At 43.6% G+C, this 17,329-nt stretch overlaps 1 protein-coding gene across 4 annotated transcripts in view; it reads left to right on the forward strand.

The window, feature by feature from the left end:
* Positions 1-14,439, forward strand: part of LOC119170433 (nocturnin) — a 96,037-nt gene extending 81,598 nt beyond the window's left edge. For all 4 annotated transcript variants that reach the window (XM_037421594.2, XM_037421596.2, XM_037421599.2 and 1 more), the window contains 2 exons: positions 12,132-12,358; positions 13,383-14,439. In XM_037421594.2, coding sequence (XP_037277491.2) covers positions 12,132-12,358; positions 13,383-14,272 — 1,117 coding nt within the window. In that variant the 3' untranslated portion in view covers positions 14,273-14,439. The remainder of the gene's footprint in view (positions 1-12,131; positions 12,359-13,382) is intronic.
* Positions 14,440-17,329: the final 2,890 nt, after the last annotated feature.

The raw sequence follows: 17,329 nt of genomic DNA on the forward strand, positions 1-17,329 counted from the left end.
GGCAAAACAGAAAGCATTAACGTACTTCGTTACTCGTTTATAATACCCAGCTTTCTGAGCAGTGAGTACACTACCTATATAGCCTCGCTTGATTACAACATTTTATATTCCAACTTCATGGCCAACTTCAATGCAAACAGCTAAGTGTACGAATTATACCGGACAGGCCCCGTCAAACGTTACTAGGCCACGCGGCCATAGGAATGCGTGAGATACTGGCTTCAGAACTTTTGACGGATCCTGTACACTTCCGGCACACGTTGCTTAGCGGTAGTTCCTTTATCGCGTGCTTGTATTTGTCTTGCGCGTGTACTGGCGGGAACTGGACTGTGCAATCTCTGCCACTCGATAATGGTCGAAGGTTCTAGATGCAAGCGGGAGTGGACGCGTATGCTATACGCTTTTTTCCTTGTACTCTGCCTCTTTATACTCTGCCCTAAGTAGCCTCTCATTTCAACATCCTGTCGTGTGACTTGCAGCGTTCTAGAGATTACAGGGGAGCTTGCTTATCACGCTGAGCGAGCAAAGTTGTTCACAACGGCTATCTTTCGCTTCTTTTTTTTTCCTTATTTTATTTTGTTTCCCTCTGTCACCCACCTCTCCTTTCTCATGCTACTTTGTGCAAGGTTGCTCTGCCAACTCACGGCTCTGTAGATTGTGCAGATATCTTCTGGTCGCGCTATGGCGATACTCGCGACCTCTCTTTCTTTCGGCCTTTTGAGTCTTACACTGCTAGATGAGGAGTAGTACACGGCTGAGACGCTTCGAGATAGGCAGTTATCGCCGCTCAACAACGCTGACGTGTGGCACGGCTGAGCCCACAACGCAATGTGCGTTTCACATTTGCGTAGCAATTAACATCGTGAGCGGGACCTTCCCACCCGTCGTCTATCTTTCTTCTCCCGTTCTCTCCTGCTCAGGCTTTTTATCGTGATTAAAAAAAAACAACCATCTAAGAAATTCTCTTAAAGAGACGAATTTCGGGACAAATACTAGTGCCGTGTCAGAGTTATCACTAGATTGCTACTCTACGTTCCGACGTTGTTCTCGCTGCCAAGTGCTGAGTCACAGATACGCTGACTCAGCACTTCAACACAATTTTTCTTTGTTATTATTACTCTGCGTGGCTTCCCGCCTTTCCTGCGTGCTGCTAGCTTGTTTGTCACTCGACGTCATTGAGCTGCGTGAACAGACAACCAGTTGGAGTTGCGGAAGCGTGGGTGTTCGCTATGGCAGCTACGAGGAAATAAATTAATTACACACCAAAAGTTATGGCTGACCAATTCTATTACGGCCTTGCTGCACACGAACAAGATATTACATGCTGCTCAGTTCCTTATTGTGACACTTGGGAATGGTCGTGTTTGTTCATAGTTACCTAACTCAAGTGGTGTAGCATCCCTTACGGAAACGCCATACATGGCCCATATATAAGTTATATCTGGCCATATATAAGCATATGTGGCAGCATATGTGGCCATATATAGGCATATATGGCAGCATATGTGGCCACATATAAGCATATATGGATGTATATCTGGCGGAGTCGGTTCATGTATGGGGTTATATACGGCCATATATGACGCGGTTGGCCCATATAAGGAGTCAAATCCGGCCAAATAAGGCACGGCCACACCATATATAACATATCAAGTGGATCCTTATATGTGGAAGTGCTCTCTTATTTGGGATGAACCACGTATATATTTAGCACCGTGATCACACTTTTATGCGAATTGTAATATATAACAATTTGTACACAAAGCTGACCTGCTTATTTTTCATAACAATAGGAGTATTAAATATATATGTTGTTTCTGCTGTGCAGAAAAACCGAAATTTCAGGTCAGCTTTGTGTACGTGATAGTTGCAACTCAGTTGAATGCATATATGCATGCATTCGTGTAATTTAACTCGTACATTTTTCATGGCATTTAGGTTTGAAACAATAAGTTGCGATTAATACGACGTAAATAATGTATACAAGAGCAGACATGTTTTACGAGGAAGGAATCGTGTCAAGTCACAAAACGTATTGAAGCTTCCGAACCTCGCTATTATTATAGAGCAATCCTATATAGTATTATGTAAAGACAAAATGAATGCAACTTATATTGTTCACATTAATGCATTCTTTAAAGTGGCAGCAAGAAATAGTAATTTCAATGCGCTTTTAGCTTCCACATCGGTGGACAAAATTCCTGATTATTTGAAAGTTTTGATGGCTATATGCTCCCTTCATATAACAAGATTTCTATTAATCCTGTTGACCCCTCATCTGCGATTGCTTTCAGCAGCCATTTACTATAATTGCATGCGCAGTGCAATGTTTAAGGGAGTATCTTCAAAAACAAAAAGAACTTACGTGAATGAAACTTCCAGGCACCATTATGATTACATTAAAGATGGAATTTGTACTAATTTATTGCAAAAATACATCTTGCGTTTCCTTTGGCTACGTATAATGTTCCTGGCTGTGCACATAGTAAATTTATCGAAAATTTTATGATTGCACAAGTGAACAATTAATTTAGTGTAATGTTTGCAAGCGTCAAATAAATCTCACGTCATAGACATGTACGTTAAAAAAGGTGCAGCTGACTCACATGTGATACATATTTAATGGACAATGTAATGAAATGCTGAAGCTTTATAGCAACATTTAACGTAGGCTGCCGAATTCACAAAACTCTATTTTGTGTTGGTGTGTCATTACTTGGTCGAGGTCACTAAAGCGCACGTGCCATCATCAGGATTAGCCTAAACATTGCCTTGTGAATACAATTAGTATGACACATTTTTTTGCGGGCTGGCGTGATACCTAAGCCAAGCTCTACATTATGTAAACAGCCCCTTGCTGTGCAGGCGCGCAACGATTCAAACTGCTCGCGAACATATCGTTTCAACACCAACACGGTAGTGCACTTATAAGATATGTATGCCGGTACATACCCACCAAACTACACTCGCGTATAGAGATTCATGGGCACCCGGACACTGGCATTTCATTCAATGTGGCTAGATATTTTCGGACATGTCAGAATGATATGAGTGTATTATTATTATTATTATTATTATTATTATTATTATTATTATTATTATTATTATTATTATTATTAATGGTGTTGTTGTTGTTGTCATATTTCGCAAAACGTCCAACAGCGAATTCTTAGCTGTCATACTGTGTCGTTATGTAAGTTTTATGAGATCAGTTATCTTGGTGTTCTTTTTGATAGCATGCTGAATTTTTTCTACTTGCATTAAATGTGCTGCCATGCGAGGCCTTCATTCTCTTCCTGTTGGCTCAACATCTCGCGAGAATCCGGTTCTCCTACAGCCTTCTACAAATTGTACACCGCGATATGTCGTCGTCAACTTGAGTACATATGCATATTTGATTTGGAATGACCCTGCTAAATCCAGCAGTAGCGCCACTGAGTGAGTCCAGAAAAATTTCATAAGCATTTACCCTCATCGTTTCACTAGAATCCTTTCAACACTGCTAGAATATTATATTTGCCATCAGTTAATGGCCGGCAAAATCGCGCTGAGCTGTTATTTCTTTACAAGCTAGTTCAGGGTGAGATATTCTGCCCTTCTCGGTTGTAATAATTTTGAAACTCCGCGTAAGTTATCGAGAGAGAATCGACCGTTGCATGTACCTGCCAGCTTCTTTCAACACTCTATCCTTTACAGAATACTGAGTCTATCTAACGTCAACTTTCTTAATTCGTTATGTTTTTCATAGTCTACAGTCATTTTCTTTTTGTCAGTGAGGGCTGCCCTGTCCTAAAGTAGCTTTGTACATGCACAGATTCTTCCCTTTTCCGTCTTTCAGGAAGCCTTCGGCACGGTTATGTATATTCTACATTATTTTTCAGTCCCATTCCATGAATATCTACTCTTTTATTTGTTGTTTTCATTGTGCGTTGATTTCTTTTCGACTGCTCGTCTTTGCTCTTTTTATTGATTTGCATTTCTGTGGACAGTCTGTAATGTATTGTTTGTTTTTGTTTTCTTTTCGCGCGCGCCAGCATGAAAGACCCTATGGTTGTTCTTGGGTAGGTTAAAAAATGATTGATTGATTATTGGTTGATTGAATATTATTATTATCATTATAAATGCTTGCAAAGTAAGATGATAATTCGGCTGAAACGCGTCTTCGTAGCCAGCGTACACGAAGCAGCGATTTCAGCTCCGCGGAATGCCTGTCTCAAAGGACTTGCACGTGCAGCTTTCTGGGCCCGCGGAAGGAAGTTGAAGTCCATTGTACGAAAAAACTCGCCTGACTGCTAGGTTGCAAGGGGTGCGCACAGTAAAAAAAAATACAAAAAAGGGCGCCCATCGGATGGGTGGACAATTCGGAGAAAGTTGTTCGAAGGAGCGCACGTAGGCACCGTGAAGCCCTGCCGTGGCTTACACCAGTCTGTGGACAGAGCAGGAAAGAGAGTGCCGCGGCCCATTTCAAGTAACGACGAAGAAAATAGTTTGCACAAACATTCAGTCGTATGGTAATAACATTGCGTCAATAATAGTTAAAAAATGAAACGTCGTTCGCCAATAAGCTCAGGAAAATTTAGTTCTAGTGAAAAGTGCGTAAATCATTGATCTCAAGGAGTAATGTAGTGTGCATTGCAATATTCATTGTCAAGCCTGCGTGCACTGTATCCGTCCGCGTCATTGTTGTTTCTTTTTTTGCTCGCTGGAGTCATGGGTGCCGTGCTGATCGAGTTTGTTAATTTTCATTCCTTTTGCTCTTATTTCGTGTTCAACTACTGCTCCAATTTACACAAGATAATCGCGCAGCTCTCAGGAATCTACTTCGCTGTACGTGGCGAAATTGTGGACGGACGTGGAAGTGTTTTTGTGTGCGTGTGCGTCTGTACGCTGCTGGATTGGCGATCGTCAACTTTTCGTGCGAGAACAAAATGGATACCCACGCTTTCGGGCAAGCGCTCCTTCAAAACTTCTTCCTAAAGCAGTACGAATGGACGTGGTGGCTTTAAGGTGTGAATAGGTTATCAGGATTAACAGGCTCCTTTAAAGACAAGTCTCGGTTAAATGTTAAGGTAAGTTCATCATTTTTATTACCTTCGCACGTTGTTCATAAATATTATGATAGCTCGAAAACATGCCACATTGCATGCTTGCTGAGTAAATAACTTTATGCTAATCGTGGTTACGTCATTAGGCTGTATGACAACACTTTCTTTTTTTTTCACTTGATCCAGACAGTGCTCTATTTAATCAAAAATCTACGTCAGGAAAATGTTGGTTTTGTGCCATTGTACTTTTCATAAGTATATTGATGTAAATATACTTGTGTTGTATTTTTCTCATTTTAACGCTTGAGGAAAAACCAAGGATAAATTACAACTTGCGCAATTACAAATGAAAAAGAGCTGCATATCTCCAACTCCAAGGGTGTCATGAGATTTATGAGCCCACGTTTGAATTTGTCTTGCGTTTGAATTTATCTTTCTTCGTCTACGTTCCAATTGTTTTTATATTTACGTGTGTTTTGATAAGGACACGCAGTTAAAATTTTGTTGCTAGTTTTATTCTTCAAAACAGGGTGCAATGTCACGGATCCAAATGGAAAAACTTAAGAATAGCCCGTAATTTTGTTTCCGCCATCTACAATCAGGGTGATATAAGTGTAAATTTGACTGGAATGCGTACATCACAGGCGACATTATCGTTAGTGATGTCGCAACATCGCGTGGTTATCTTGAGGAACTGCGCATACCCGCATACATAGTTACACAAAATAATGTGATGTCACGTTTTAATCCGTGAGCACTGTAGATATTTTTACGCAAGCCGACAAATAAAATGGTATGATGCATTAGAACTTGCTACTGTGTGAAAAAACTGGGGGACCGTTAAGCTCCGTTTTTCACAGTTGAACGTGATAGCAGTATCGATCATGTTTCTTGTGTGTAATTCAATCACTTAGTGTGTACTCTTTATTGCATGATGCTACTTGAACAAATTTAATTGTGGAATAGTACTGCGTAATTGAGAAGGTTGAAAGTGTCTCAATGAAGGTTTCGCACATGACTGCATTTTGTGTAAAAAACGGGTAACACAGTTTAAAGAACAAGAAATATTATGTAATTACTGAGTTGCGCGAAAAAATTAAAATACAAAAGGAACACACCTAGATGCAGCACACACTGACAACTGAAACATTGTTGGAGAAAACAGACATACGTATATATGCGGTTACAAGAACACGTGCGGTAAAAGAAAAGGATTAGATGAGCAGACAGATTGTATAAATGATGCGCTTCCAGGAAAGCTACCTCAGTAGCAAGCAACATAAGTGAGAGTTATGTGACACATGAATCCCCAGCTTTGTTTATGAAATACGCCTCTCCGATTTCCCACGCTATACCGTGTCACTAAATCTAGCTTTAACTACCGTATTCCGAACAAGGGCGCGCAGCCACACTCTCAACAATATGATGATTGGTTAGAGAATGGTTGTTAATTCCTTTAGAGAAGCTTTGTGATCTACAATTATATAAATAAATTCTAAATAACACTTCCCACATGACAGCGCAGTGCCGTCCATCACACGATGTCCACACTGTGAAAGAAAATGATCAGATGTCTGCTCATCTAATCATTTTTTTTCCACCTCACGTGTTGTCGTTACCGCATACATATGTCTGTTTTCTCCAATGAAGTTTCAATTGTTAGTGTGCGCTGTGTCCAGGTGTCTTCCTTTCACACTTCAAATTTTTTCGCGCAACTAAGTTAAGATGAAGTACCAACTCGCCCAGCAGAATGTGCTTCTCAATATAATGTGTGTAAAATGTTTTAGAACTTTATGCACCCACTACGCGGTCGTGAGGGAATACGTGCAGTAACCAGTGTGCCTTTTGTAATGGTTGGCTGTCTTTAGACCACGAAGTCACGTTGGTAATAACGTGTTGTGATGCTTGATGACAATGCACGCTTGTATCATGCAATATAGCTGCGATATTAAATGTTGTGTTGTGAAACCTGTATGCAGGATACATGTATTTGTTAAGCATGACAGTTATTTTCCTTGCATTTACAACAAGAGGAAGTTATTAATGCTTTATTTCCAAGCAGAAGCATAGCTGTGTGGTAGAGAACTTGCATGCCATGCAAATTGCCTGCATGATTTCGATCATCACTCATATCCGAAAATTTATAATATTTGTTTTATTTGCATTCTCTCAATTTTCGATCATTGACAAGACGATTTTTTCACGGAGAGCCACCGATGCCTACACTGGAATTTTTGCAGAATGAGCTCTTTACCACTGTTACATTAATGATGCATTATTGGCAAAGTGGAAAGTGGATTACATTTACAAAGTACATTTTTAGTGTCCCGTTGGCAAGAAATATTGTTAAATGCCTCCGTTCCCACGCACACAGAGACCTATAAACACCAGTTTTAGCAGTCGTTCTATAGGTCATTAGTCACAATACTTGTACATAACAAGCTTGCATACCAATCACTTTCGACCGAACTCCTTAAAAGTTGATTATCAACTCATTTGAGTTATTCAATGCACACGCAGTTCATACGGTCAATAGCAAGTCAATATTTCGTTTTGACTGACTATGGACGCTCCATTGACACACGAGAAAAGTTTTAAAAATAACACACTGTGAAAGATATCTTTACGAAACTCAAATTGGGTTCTTTTATGCTATTTATTTTTGTCAAGTCGGAATCGATAAAGCGGAATATTTACTTGCACCGTACTATGTCTCAGACCATGTTGACCATAGGTTCAAGATAAGAATAATCGCATGCAAGACTGACGTGTTTCAAAATGATTTTTTACCAAAAAAAATTACAAGATGGAACCAGCTGCCTTCTAGCATTGCCTCTACACTCCCAAATATTTGTTTTATTTCATGTTAGAATTGTTCCGATTTATATGTTAGAACATGTTCCGATTTATATATGAATTTCTCTTGCAGATTGTGATTCAGGTGACTTTGATTATTTGTTTGGCTATGTATTTTTTGTATTCTACTTTTCGTAAATGCTCCCTCAATGTAATGCCAATTGCTGCTGTGGGTAATTAAATAAATAGATAAATAAAAAAGTGTCGATAAGTAAGCAATATATTTAAGAACAAAGAATGTATCTCTTCAGGAAAAGTGGACTAACAGTGACATGTGCCCACCACAAGCTTTAGATATGATGCCAAGTTACATTCTAGCAAATAGTTGTTGAGAATAACTTGAGATATATTGAGGATAACTTAATTGAACAAGAATGTTCAGGGGGTATGTACTGCCTTTGTTTTGGAGATGATAGTGACTGCATGCAGACCTTTCAACAAACAGGTATATTTCTAGCTGAAGAATGATTTGAGCAGCTATATTTTTTGCTGGTGGCACAAGCTGAACTAATATAGATGAATCATTTGAATGGCTTTATATAAAGGTATCCATATAAGGCCATATATGAAAGCATCCATATAAGACCTTATAAGACCTTATATGGATGCTTCTATATATAGCCATATATGGCCATATACAGCAACACCCATATATGGGGATATAAGGCCCATATATGGCTATATCAGGATTTGGACATATCAGGTTATATACGGCCCATATATGGGGATTCCATATATGGGCCAGATATGCCCAATTCCTGATGTAGCCATATATGGGGATTTTTATATAAGTCCATATATAGGATTTTTGTAAGGGATGGTCCTGGTCGCGCGTGACTTAGCTAAGAAGGCTACGTTTCATCAGGAGGCGAAAGAATGGAGGGTAAGGTGCCTCGGAAGGAAAAAAAAAAAACGTTATCAGATCCCTCTTTGGTTCGCGCGTGACGAGCCCTTATCACGCACCTTTGACCTGCGATGAGTTGTGCGTAGTGCACGAGCGCTTGACGTCAGCGATCCTCAAGGAGTAAAGAGTACGCTCCGATAACGAGGTCAGAGAGCGATAAAGATCCAAAATAAGCGGAGTGAGCGTAACTTTGATGTGACTGCGGCTTCCCACGCACTTGTTTCGTATTTGAAAACTGTGCCTTGTTAAAGGAGCTTTGCTTAGCTTGCATGGGTTTTGATTGCGTTCTTTCTCTCGAGGGCTTCCCCTCGAAACACAATAACCGCAGAAGGTAAAGGCTGGCACGTGACCGTGTCCATCTTTCCTATCTTCTCCTTACTTCTGTAGGTGGGTATCTCTGTCCCTGCACCTATCTTTATTCCTATCCCTTTTAATTCATCATCACTTCAACCATCGCGAGCCACTGTTGAGGTGTCGCACTATGATGCAGACAGTTATGGGGCTCACTTTTATCTTCTTTTCTCTCTTTTAAGAATCACTTACACGCGAAATTGTTACGGGCAAAAATAGGGGTCTTGTGTTGTGCCAGTGATTATAGGCAATGTTCCGGGTGCTAACTCAAAGGTGTATCTTGCCTTTCGGCGTTGAAGTGTATCTGTGCTGCGTGTCTTGCATCAGGGGCGTTTCTCTGATTCTTGGCATGTCAGTTGTTTTCTTGCTATCTTTGCACACGGATAAGGCCCGATGCTCGCTGCATTATGTACGAAGACGCTCAAATGGTGTGGTGATCATAAAAGGTGCTATCTCGTATATTGAAGGGCGCATCGATTGGTGCCCTTGTGCAAAGAGATAATGGCTGATACGTTTAAGGTATGGAGCAATTCTTCGCCTACGCACTTCACCAAGAGAAAGGAAAATAAAATGTGAGCCATTGCATAGCAATAGGAGGGGGATGTTGCACCGCTTCTTACCAAGCCGCTAAAGGAAAGGTTCAGCATTATCGCATGCAGCCATGCTGAAATCATGTATGTATTACCTAAGGAGGTCTTGCGTTTTAGTTACTCGCAAGACGTTCGCCTTTTTCTTCCTTAACTCAGTGAGTGGAAAAAAAAGATTAAGACGCAGGTATCCAACGATGGTGCTACCTTCTCTTCCTTAAAGAATAAACTTCGCCTTGCATCACTCAAATCGGAACGGTAACTCGCGGATTATAAAATGACACCTCGATAAATCCACCGCGCACAATATGCCATAACGGATGATTGATTGATATGTGGGGTTTAACGTCTCAAAACCACTATATGATTATGAGAGACGCCGTAGTGGAGGGCTCCGGAAATTTAGACCACCTGGGGTTCTTTAACGTGCACCCAAATCTGAGCACACGGGCCTACAACATTTCCGCCTCCATCGGAAATGCAGCCGCCGCAGCCGGGATACGAACCCGCGCCCTGCGGGTCAGCAGCCGAGTACCTTAGCCACTAGACCACCGCGGCGGGGCATGCCATAACGGAGTGTAGGAAAACGTTACACTGGCTGCGAAGGCCTCGCGCCATCGGGACAGTTGCGCGTGACAGTCGCTGACTGTTGAAGGGACAGTACACCATAAGCAAGGAAAATGAACTCGCACCTTTGTTTCAAAAAGACATTGCGTACAATTTAATGCGTAACACATGCCGATCACACCTGCAAAGCCATTTTATTTTCGCTTGTACCACGTGTAGTGGGAACGGGCTGGCTAGTCCGGGAGCATCACTCGTTAGTAATGTTCCTCAATGTAGAAGCAGTGTGGCTGGCCTTGCTATTCTTTACTCTCTTTACACGTCAAAGGACAGGCGATTGCTGCCCGTCTGGCCCGTGTCCCACAGTGAATACATTTTTGGCTTCTTTACTCAAAGCACAGCCTCCCGATAATGTAATGCGGGCAAGTACGGAATATAAAAACAAAAGCTTTGTAACAAAAGGCTTTCCAAAACTGCTGTAGAACGTCTGTCACGTTCTCTCTCTATCAGATAAGATAATACTCGACAAACGGGAACAGTTTACATCGCTGATATTGTTACAGGATACGCGCGCTTTTGGGAAAATTGCGAGTGCATTGACACTGCTGTTCTTTGTTTCTACTGTCGACCAATGACCCGTCCGCAGATGTCGCTGCTGCTTTCGGTCAGAACTCGTTTCAGGCGATAAGTGGATAGTGAACTGTGAAACGACATTTGTTAAGCGGGTGATATGAGTCACCGACCCGCTGTCTAGAAATACTTGTATATCGATCATACTTGTCTTGTATGCAGTGGTTACTTCGAAGTTTATTCAATGCTAATGGAAGGTAATAAAAATTATCCATTCATTTGTAGCAGGAAGCTGGAAAGAAAATAATAAAAAAACGAGCATATGTTTCCTCTGTAGCTTAGTGCTTACAAAAGGGGGCCTTTTTTTTCTCTCTCTCTTCATGAAACTTACTACAGCATGCAGACTTTTTGCAGAGCCGATTCGCCTGTCTCCATTTTGCGCTATCTACGCTGCGCCAAGCGTGAGATGTTAACGTCAGCCTTGTCCTACAATATATCCCTGCACTGTCTGCCTACTCTTTCTTTGAAAAGCATACTAGGCGTGTAAAGCATAGGCGTGCAAAGAAAAGGTCTATGAAAAAAAGTGCTTAAAGAGCTGTGTCCGCATAATATGGGTTGAGTGGCCGGACATTCGTTTCAGTACCACTACTACTAGTTTTCCCATCAGCTGCAGATGCTTCAGTGTAGGGCTTCTTTAATTTTTCGGCCGTACTGTTTCAACTAGCGCATGCGTGCAGGACTAAACTCGTTTTCTTGGCGAAATTGTAATCAAAGGCTGCTTGAGTTGGCGCTGGTGACATCAGAGGTGGCTTCGTGTTGGTGTGTCCAAAAGTGCTTGGAGTTGATGATCGTCAAGAAAGCCCTGTACGTCTAGCGTTGCAGTTCCTACGTAGAATCAAACCCTACATATTTATAAGCAAACTCTATGTTCATGGCTGGTTGCTCTGTGGGTCTTTCTGGTTGTACATTGGTCTGTAGAAAATCTTCACTCAGTTACTAGAGCAGAGCTGGAGGTGAACGACGATTTAAAAGAAAGCTGCAGAGCATGGGTCCATCTCTCTGATAGGGAGACGTGTTTTGCTCAGCGTCTCCAAGACTTGTGAGATTGAGGTTTCCATTGTCCAGTGATGTTCATGTCATTGTAAAAAGTTACATATTAATGTAACAACTGGTGGTATACTTCAAGTACTCCAGTTACTCTACATCTCCCTGCAGCCGTCTTATGTCTAGTCTTTTTTTCTTCTGTTCGCACAGAATGGGCAGCTTCACATCGGCGCCCAAGATTGCCAACGAGGACCAGGCTGACTGCGACTTGGAGATGGAACCGCAGCGTCCTGTCACACGCGAAGAGCTTCTCGCCCGCTGCCGCCAGGAGCTGCAATCGCTGCCTCCACAGCTGAAGCGTAACTTTACGGGACGCTACCAGGAGCAACCCGGACCAGAGACCGTACGGGTGCTGCAGTGGAACCTGCTCTCACAAGGTTAGTTTAAGGTTAAGCCGCACCCGCAGCGAGTCACATGCCCTAATAGGGTATGTAGCTATTCCTTGATACAGTTCGTGATGGCAGGCGTAGGTAGTCTTGAGAATAACTCCCCAGCGCTGGCTATCTTCGAATATCAGAACCACATGTCGATTACTATGCATGCGTGTTCACCTATCAAGGATCAAGGCGTAGGCACCCCGTCATTGACGCCACTTATTTCGTACAAACTTCGAGTCAAGTGCACGTGAAGACTCGCGCGAACTGCAAATTTCGCTCTTCTGTCTTCGCGCTGGAAGCGCCCTGCTTTCTGAAGTTTGTCGCGTCTCGTATGTGCGTCACTATTCTGTAACGGGACACTTCTCGCTTGCGATCGTTAAATTTGCAATGATTCCTCGCACAGGTTCGCATTCTCCTTGTGGACGTATTCGTAGTTTGTTGTAAATTGTTACAAACGATACCTTGAACAATTTTCGTTTGTTCCGTTCATTGGTAGCAAGGATCTTGTTATGACAGACTTCATGGATTCAGGTTGTATGCGCGGATTCCTTGGTAAGCTGCCAGCTCGTAGAACGAACCCGCACCACGTGATGCCAGCTGTCATAAAGGGGCTCCACACTCGCCGTCATGTCTACAAGTGGCACTACCTAGTTTACACGCATTGTACCCCGTTTACACGCAGAGAAACGCACACCAACTGAGAGCAGCGGCGGACCACCGCCGCTGTAGCTCAGTTGGTGGGGTAGAGCATTGGAAGTGTTATTGGAAAGTTGTAAGTTCGGTCCCAACTGGCAGCAAGTTGTCTTTTTGTCCTTTTTAATGAATATCATAATTATTCGACTAAATGCTAGTTTATAAATAATGGCGCCTGTACACTCCTTAGTCTCTTTGTCTGCTGGTTCTGTTTGGTTATGTAACGAAAAAAAAAAACGAGCGCTTGATCGACTTCGATTCTTTCGTTTATACTGTCCAGAGGTACATACGGTGTAGTCCACCTCTGCGAATTATTTTGTTCTTGCCGCAGCCCTCGCGGAGCAGGCGGACGGTTTCGCATGCTGTCCCGACGCGGCTCTGGACTGGAGCAAGCGTCGGTGGCGCATTCTGGAGGAGATCCTCAGCTACCAGCCAGACGTGGTGTGTCTGCAGGAAGTCGACCACTACAAGTTCCTCAGTGCCAGCCTGGGCAGCGTCGGCTTCGACGGCACCTTCTATCCGAAGCCGGACTCCCCCTGTTGCTACGTGCGCGGCAACAACGGTCCAGACGGCTGCGCTATCTTTTACGACCGCACAAAGTTCGAGCTGGTGCGGTGCGAGAAGCGCGTCCTCGAGGTGTTCACCTGCCAGTCCAACCAGGTGACGCTGTTGTGCATCTTCCGGCGCAAGCTGGACGACGCCGAGCTCTGTATCGTCACCACGCACCTCAAGGCGCGCCAGGGTGGCCTCCTGTCAAGCCTGCGCAACGAACAAGGCAAGGACCTGCTCGACTTCGTCCGAGCCAACCGCGGCAACAGACCCGTCATCATCGCCGGCGACTTCAACGCCGAGCCGAGCGAGCCCGTCTACAGGACACTAATGGCGCAGCGGGACCTGCCCCTGGAGAGCAGCTACGCCGTCAGACCCGCAAGTGGAGGCGTCCGCGAACAGGAACCGCCCTACACGACGTGGAAGATTAGGCGCGAGGGAGAGGTGTGCCATACCATCGACTACATCTTCTACACCAAGCCGGACTTCCAGCTCGAGGCCCGACTGGACCTGCCGACCGAGGACCAGATAGGACCGGGCCGGGTGCCTTCGCTGGCCTACGCATCCGACCATTTCTCTCTCGTGGCCGACTTGGCTCTGCCGTTCCGAATCTCCGACCAGCAGGTCAACGAACTCCTGAACGAAGGCTCCCACCACGGCACTGCTTCCTAGCGATACGACGGGCGCCAATCGGCGCGCGCCACGTTCATATCACTCTGTAAATAGCTCTTCCCTTTATCGCGACTTGCTGTATGCGTTTGGTTTGTAACGAATATGCAATGAAGATGTGACCTGCTGACGATGTTCGGATGATAGTAAAGATGCTGGAAAACAGCGAAGCTTTGTTTTGCGTTGTTCTTTCTGGACGAACACCATCGTAGGGATGGTTTGGTGTGTGATGAGAAATGTGAGTCCTGATGTGCGGCAGAAGCCGTATAATGCAGTAATGTTGCCTATTTTGTTTGTAACTGTGGATCACCGGGTGAGATTGTGGAAAAGTCATGACACAGTGAAGCTTAGCGAATAGTGTGTACCTATAGTAAAACCTGCGATAGAAGCGTACTCAGTGTCAATCTGTTTCCGTGCGGTCTAGCGGCGGTTGTTTTTGTCAGCAGTTCAGTTTAAAGGAGTAATGACAAAAAAATTCCCATACTGGACGACTGTAAACACATATGGTTATCGTTTAACCAATAAAAAATAGTAAAAGAGACGCTGCTAAAATAGTCCTGCGACGCACGCCTATCTCACCTGCATGTAATAACGCGTTCCTCGGTGCCGCGAGAAACATCGGGGCCGGCCCACAGGGGCGGTTCCACGCCCTTTTTAGTGTTTCTGTCTAGATACCACAATGTTCAATCAAACTTGAAAAACGCTTGTGGCAGTTTGGGCTAGTTGGTATGGCATGACGATAGTTATAGCACAGGAACAAAACGACGACAAAGGGTCATCGTTCTGATCTCGCGCTGTAACTTTCGTTCAAAAAGGCCACGAGATGGCGAGCTGAGCCCAAATTATGCTCTGGTCGTTAACATCTACAGATATACCTCAATGATCAAGGACGTTTCATCGGAATGGATATGTACCACCAAGCGCCAACAAGGGAGCATCCATGTTGAACGGTGCTGTAGCTGCCAAACACCGGAACCTACATAGGGCAAACAATCATATTCTGACGACCGCCACCTTGATTTTTAATAGGCTCTCGAGATAGACTAGACAAGCAGCAGCTCTGATGATGCCTTTGATTTATATGTGGGGATTGATGTCCCAAAACCACCATACGATTATGAGAGGCGTCGCAGTGGAGGGCTCTGGAAATTTCGACCACCTGGAGTTCTTTAAGGTGGACCCAAATCTTAGCACACCGGCCTACAAAATTTCTGCCTCCATCGGAAATGCCGCTGCCGGGATTCGGCCCCGCGACCGGCGGGTCAGCAGCCGAGTACCTTAGCCATTATACCACCGCGGCGGGGCAATGACGCTTTCAAATGTGGTTCATACCCACTCATGGGAATCGGCCATGAGTTAACACATTTTTGATGTTCTTATATTTTTCCTGTTCTTTATATTTGTGATGGTTACATGTGTGATCAGAATTTGCAAATTGTATCTGTATATAATGATGTTCTCTAATTGCGGCTAAGTTGTGTATGACATGTTATTTTAGTTTTTATTTTATTTTATTTTGCCAGACTGTATTTCGGAGCAAAAGCCTCCGTCAGGCTATGTAGCCTTTTGCTTTTGCTTCGTTTTTTCTGTCGCACGTACAGAAAAATAAATCTCAAATTGAAATCTCAAATCTCAAAAATAACGTATGTAATGCGAAAACAGTGCAATGATTGTTTTCTTCCCTCCCGTTCAAAGCAGACAGTGTAGTCATTATTTTACCTAAAAAATGAACGCGATTCAAAAATAATTAGTAATAATTAAATAAAACCGTTTTATGGTGGAACTAATACTGCAATATTAGGATACAAATAGCCAGTTTAAAACTGTGAATCATTTTGTTTTGGAAGGTAAGCACAAATGGCATCAAAAGCGTTTCGCAGCTGAAGCCCAAGCTGGAAGCACCGAAGCACAGTATGTTCACCATTGTGATATTCAGCCCCATCTGAGAGAATGGGATAACAAGAAGTCATTTCCTAAGTATTCTGTACCGACGAAATCATAAAAAAAATGATATTCTATTGTTCCCCTTTCAAAACAAAAATTGCGTAGAGGAGATATCACCAGACCAGCCCTGTTTCTGTACTAATTTAACCAGGGGACACGATACCGTTATCCAGCTAATACGACTTCCAATTGCCTAGCAGGACATCACAGAATTTTTTCCACGGAAACTTTAAATGCTCAGGTAGGGTAGCCAGCCGAGCCAAGCTTGGTTAACCTTCCTACCTTTCCTATTTATCTCTCTCTATTTAAATGCTCAGGCACAGCTGGATTAGAGGAGCGGCACGCGCACTCTCTTACGGCCTTCGTACCCTGAGAGAAAACAATATGGCAGATTCTTCACAGCTCGTTGCAGGCGAGGGTTGGACCGTAGTGCCATGAACTAGCAGCGGTAATGGCGGGAACTAGACGCGAAGCGCAGTCCTTGGTCGACGCCTCGCTTGTTTGGATTTGAATCGAGGAGGAAACCCGCGCTCGTTATTTATGAACTAAAATATAGTTGTTTTTAGTAAACAACTAACAGAGACGAGTGCTGGTTACTTAATCTCTAATAAAATTTGCCTTGAATTGCAGGCTCACCAAAGAAATCTAGTAACAGAAGGACGCACTTAGAGCACTATCTGACCATAAAAGGTTACCATCATAAATTCGCTAGGAAATTTTTTTAAAACCTCCTTGGTTATAGCATGGTTTGGCGAGGGTTGGGCTGCAGCGCCAGGAACTAGCGGCGGTGAAAGGTGGGAACTAGACACGAAGCGCCACGGCCGGACAAGACAGTACCTGCGCGCTGCCTTCTTACGGCCTTCGCAACGGGTGTAGTACATGCCTCTCGCCACTCCTTTGATGGGGGTGCTGGGACCCTGCCATCTTTAGAGATACTGTATGTGCTACCTTTCCAGTAACTCTAGCCATCTTCCGCCGCCTCGTACAGTGCGCGCGCGCAACGCCAGCACATGAGTTCGGGCGCGCTTCTCCACTCGCCGCGCTTTGAAAAACAAGCTGCTTAATCATTGAAGACGCAAAAATGGTTTACAGCATTGCTCACACCTGATGATGCTG

This window comes from Rhipicephalus microplus, chromosome 2 (genome assembly GCF_043290135.1).
Source record: "Rhipicephalus microplus isolate Deutch F79 chromosome 2, USDA_Rmic, whole genome shotgun sequence".
Classification (NCBI taxonomy): domain Eukaryota; kingdom Metazoa; phylum Arthropoda; class Arachnida; order Ixodida; family Ixodidae; genus Rhipicephalus; species Rhipicephalus microplus.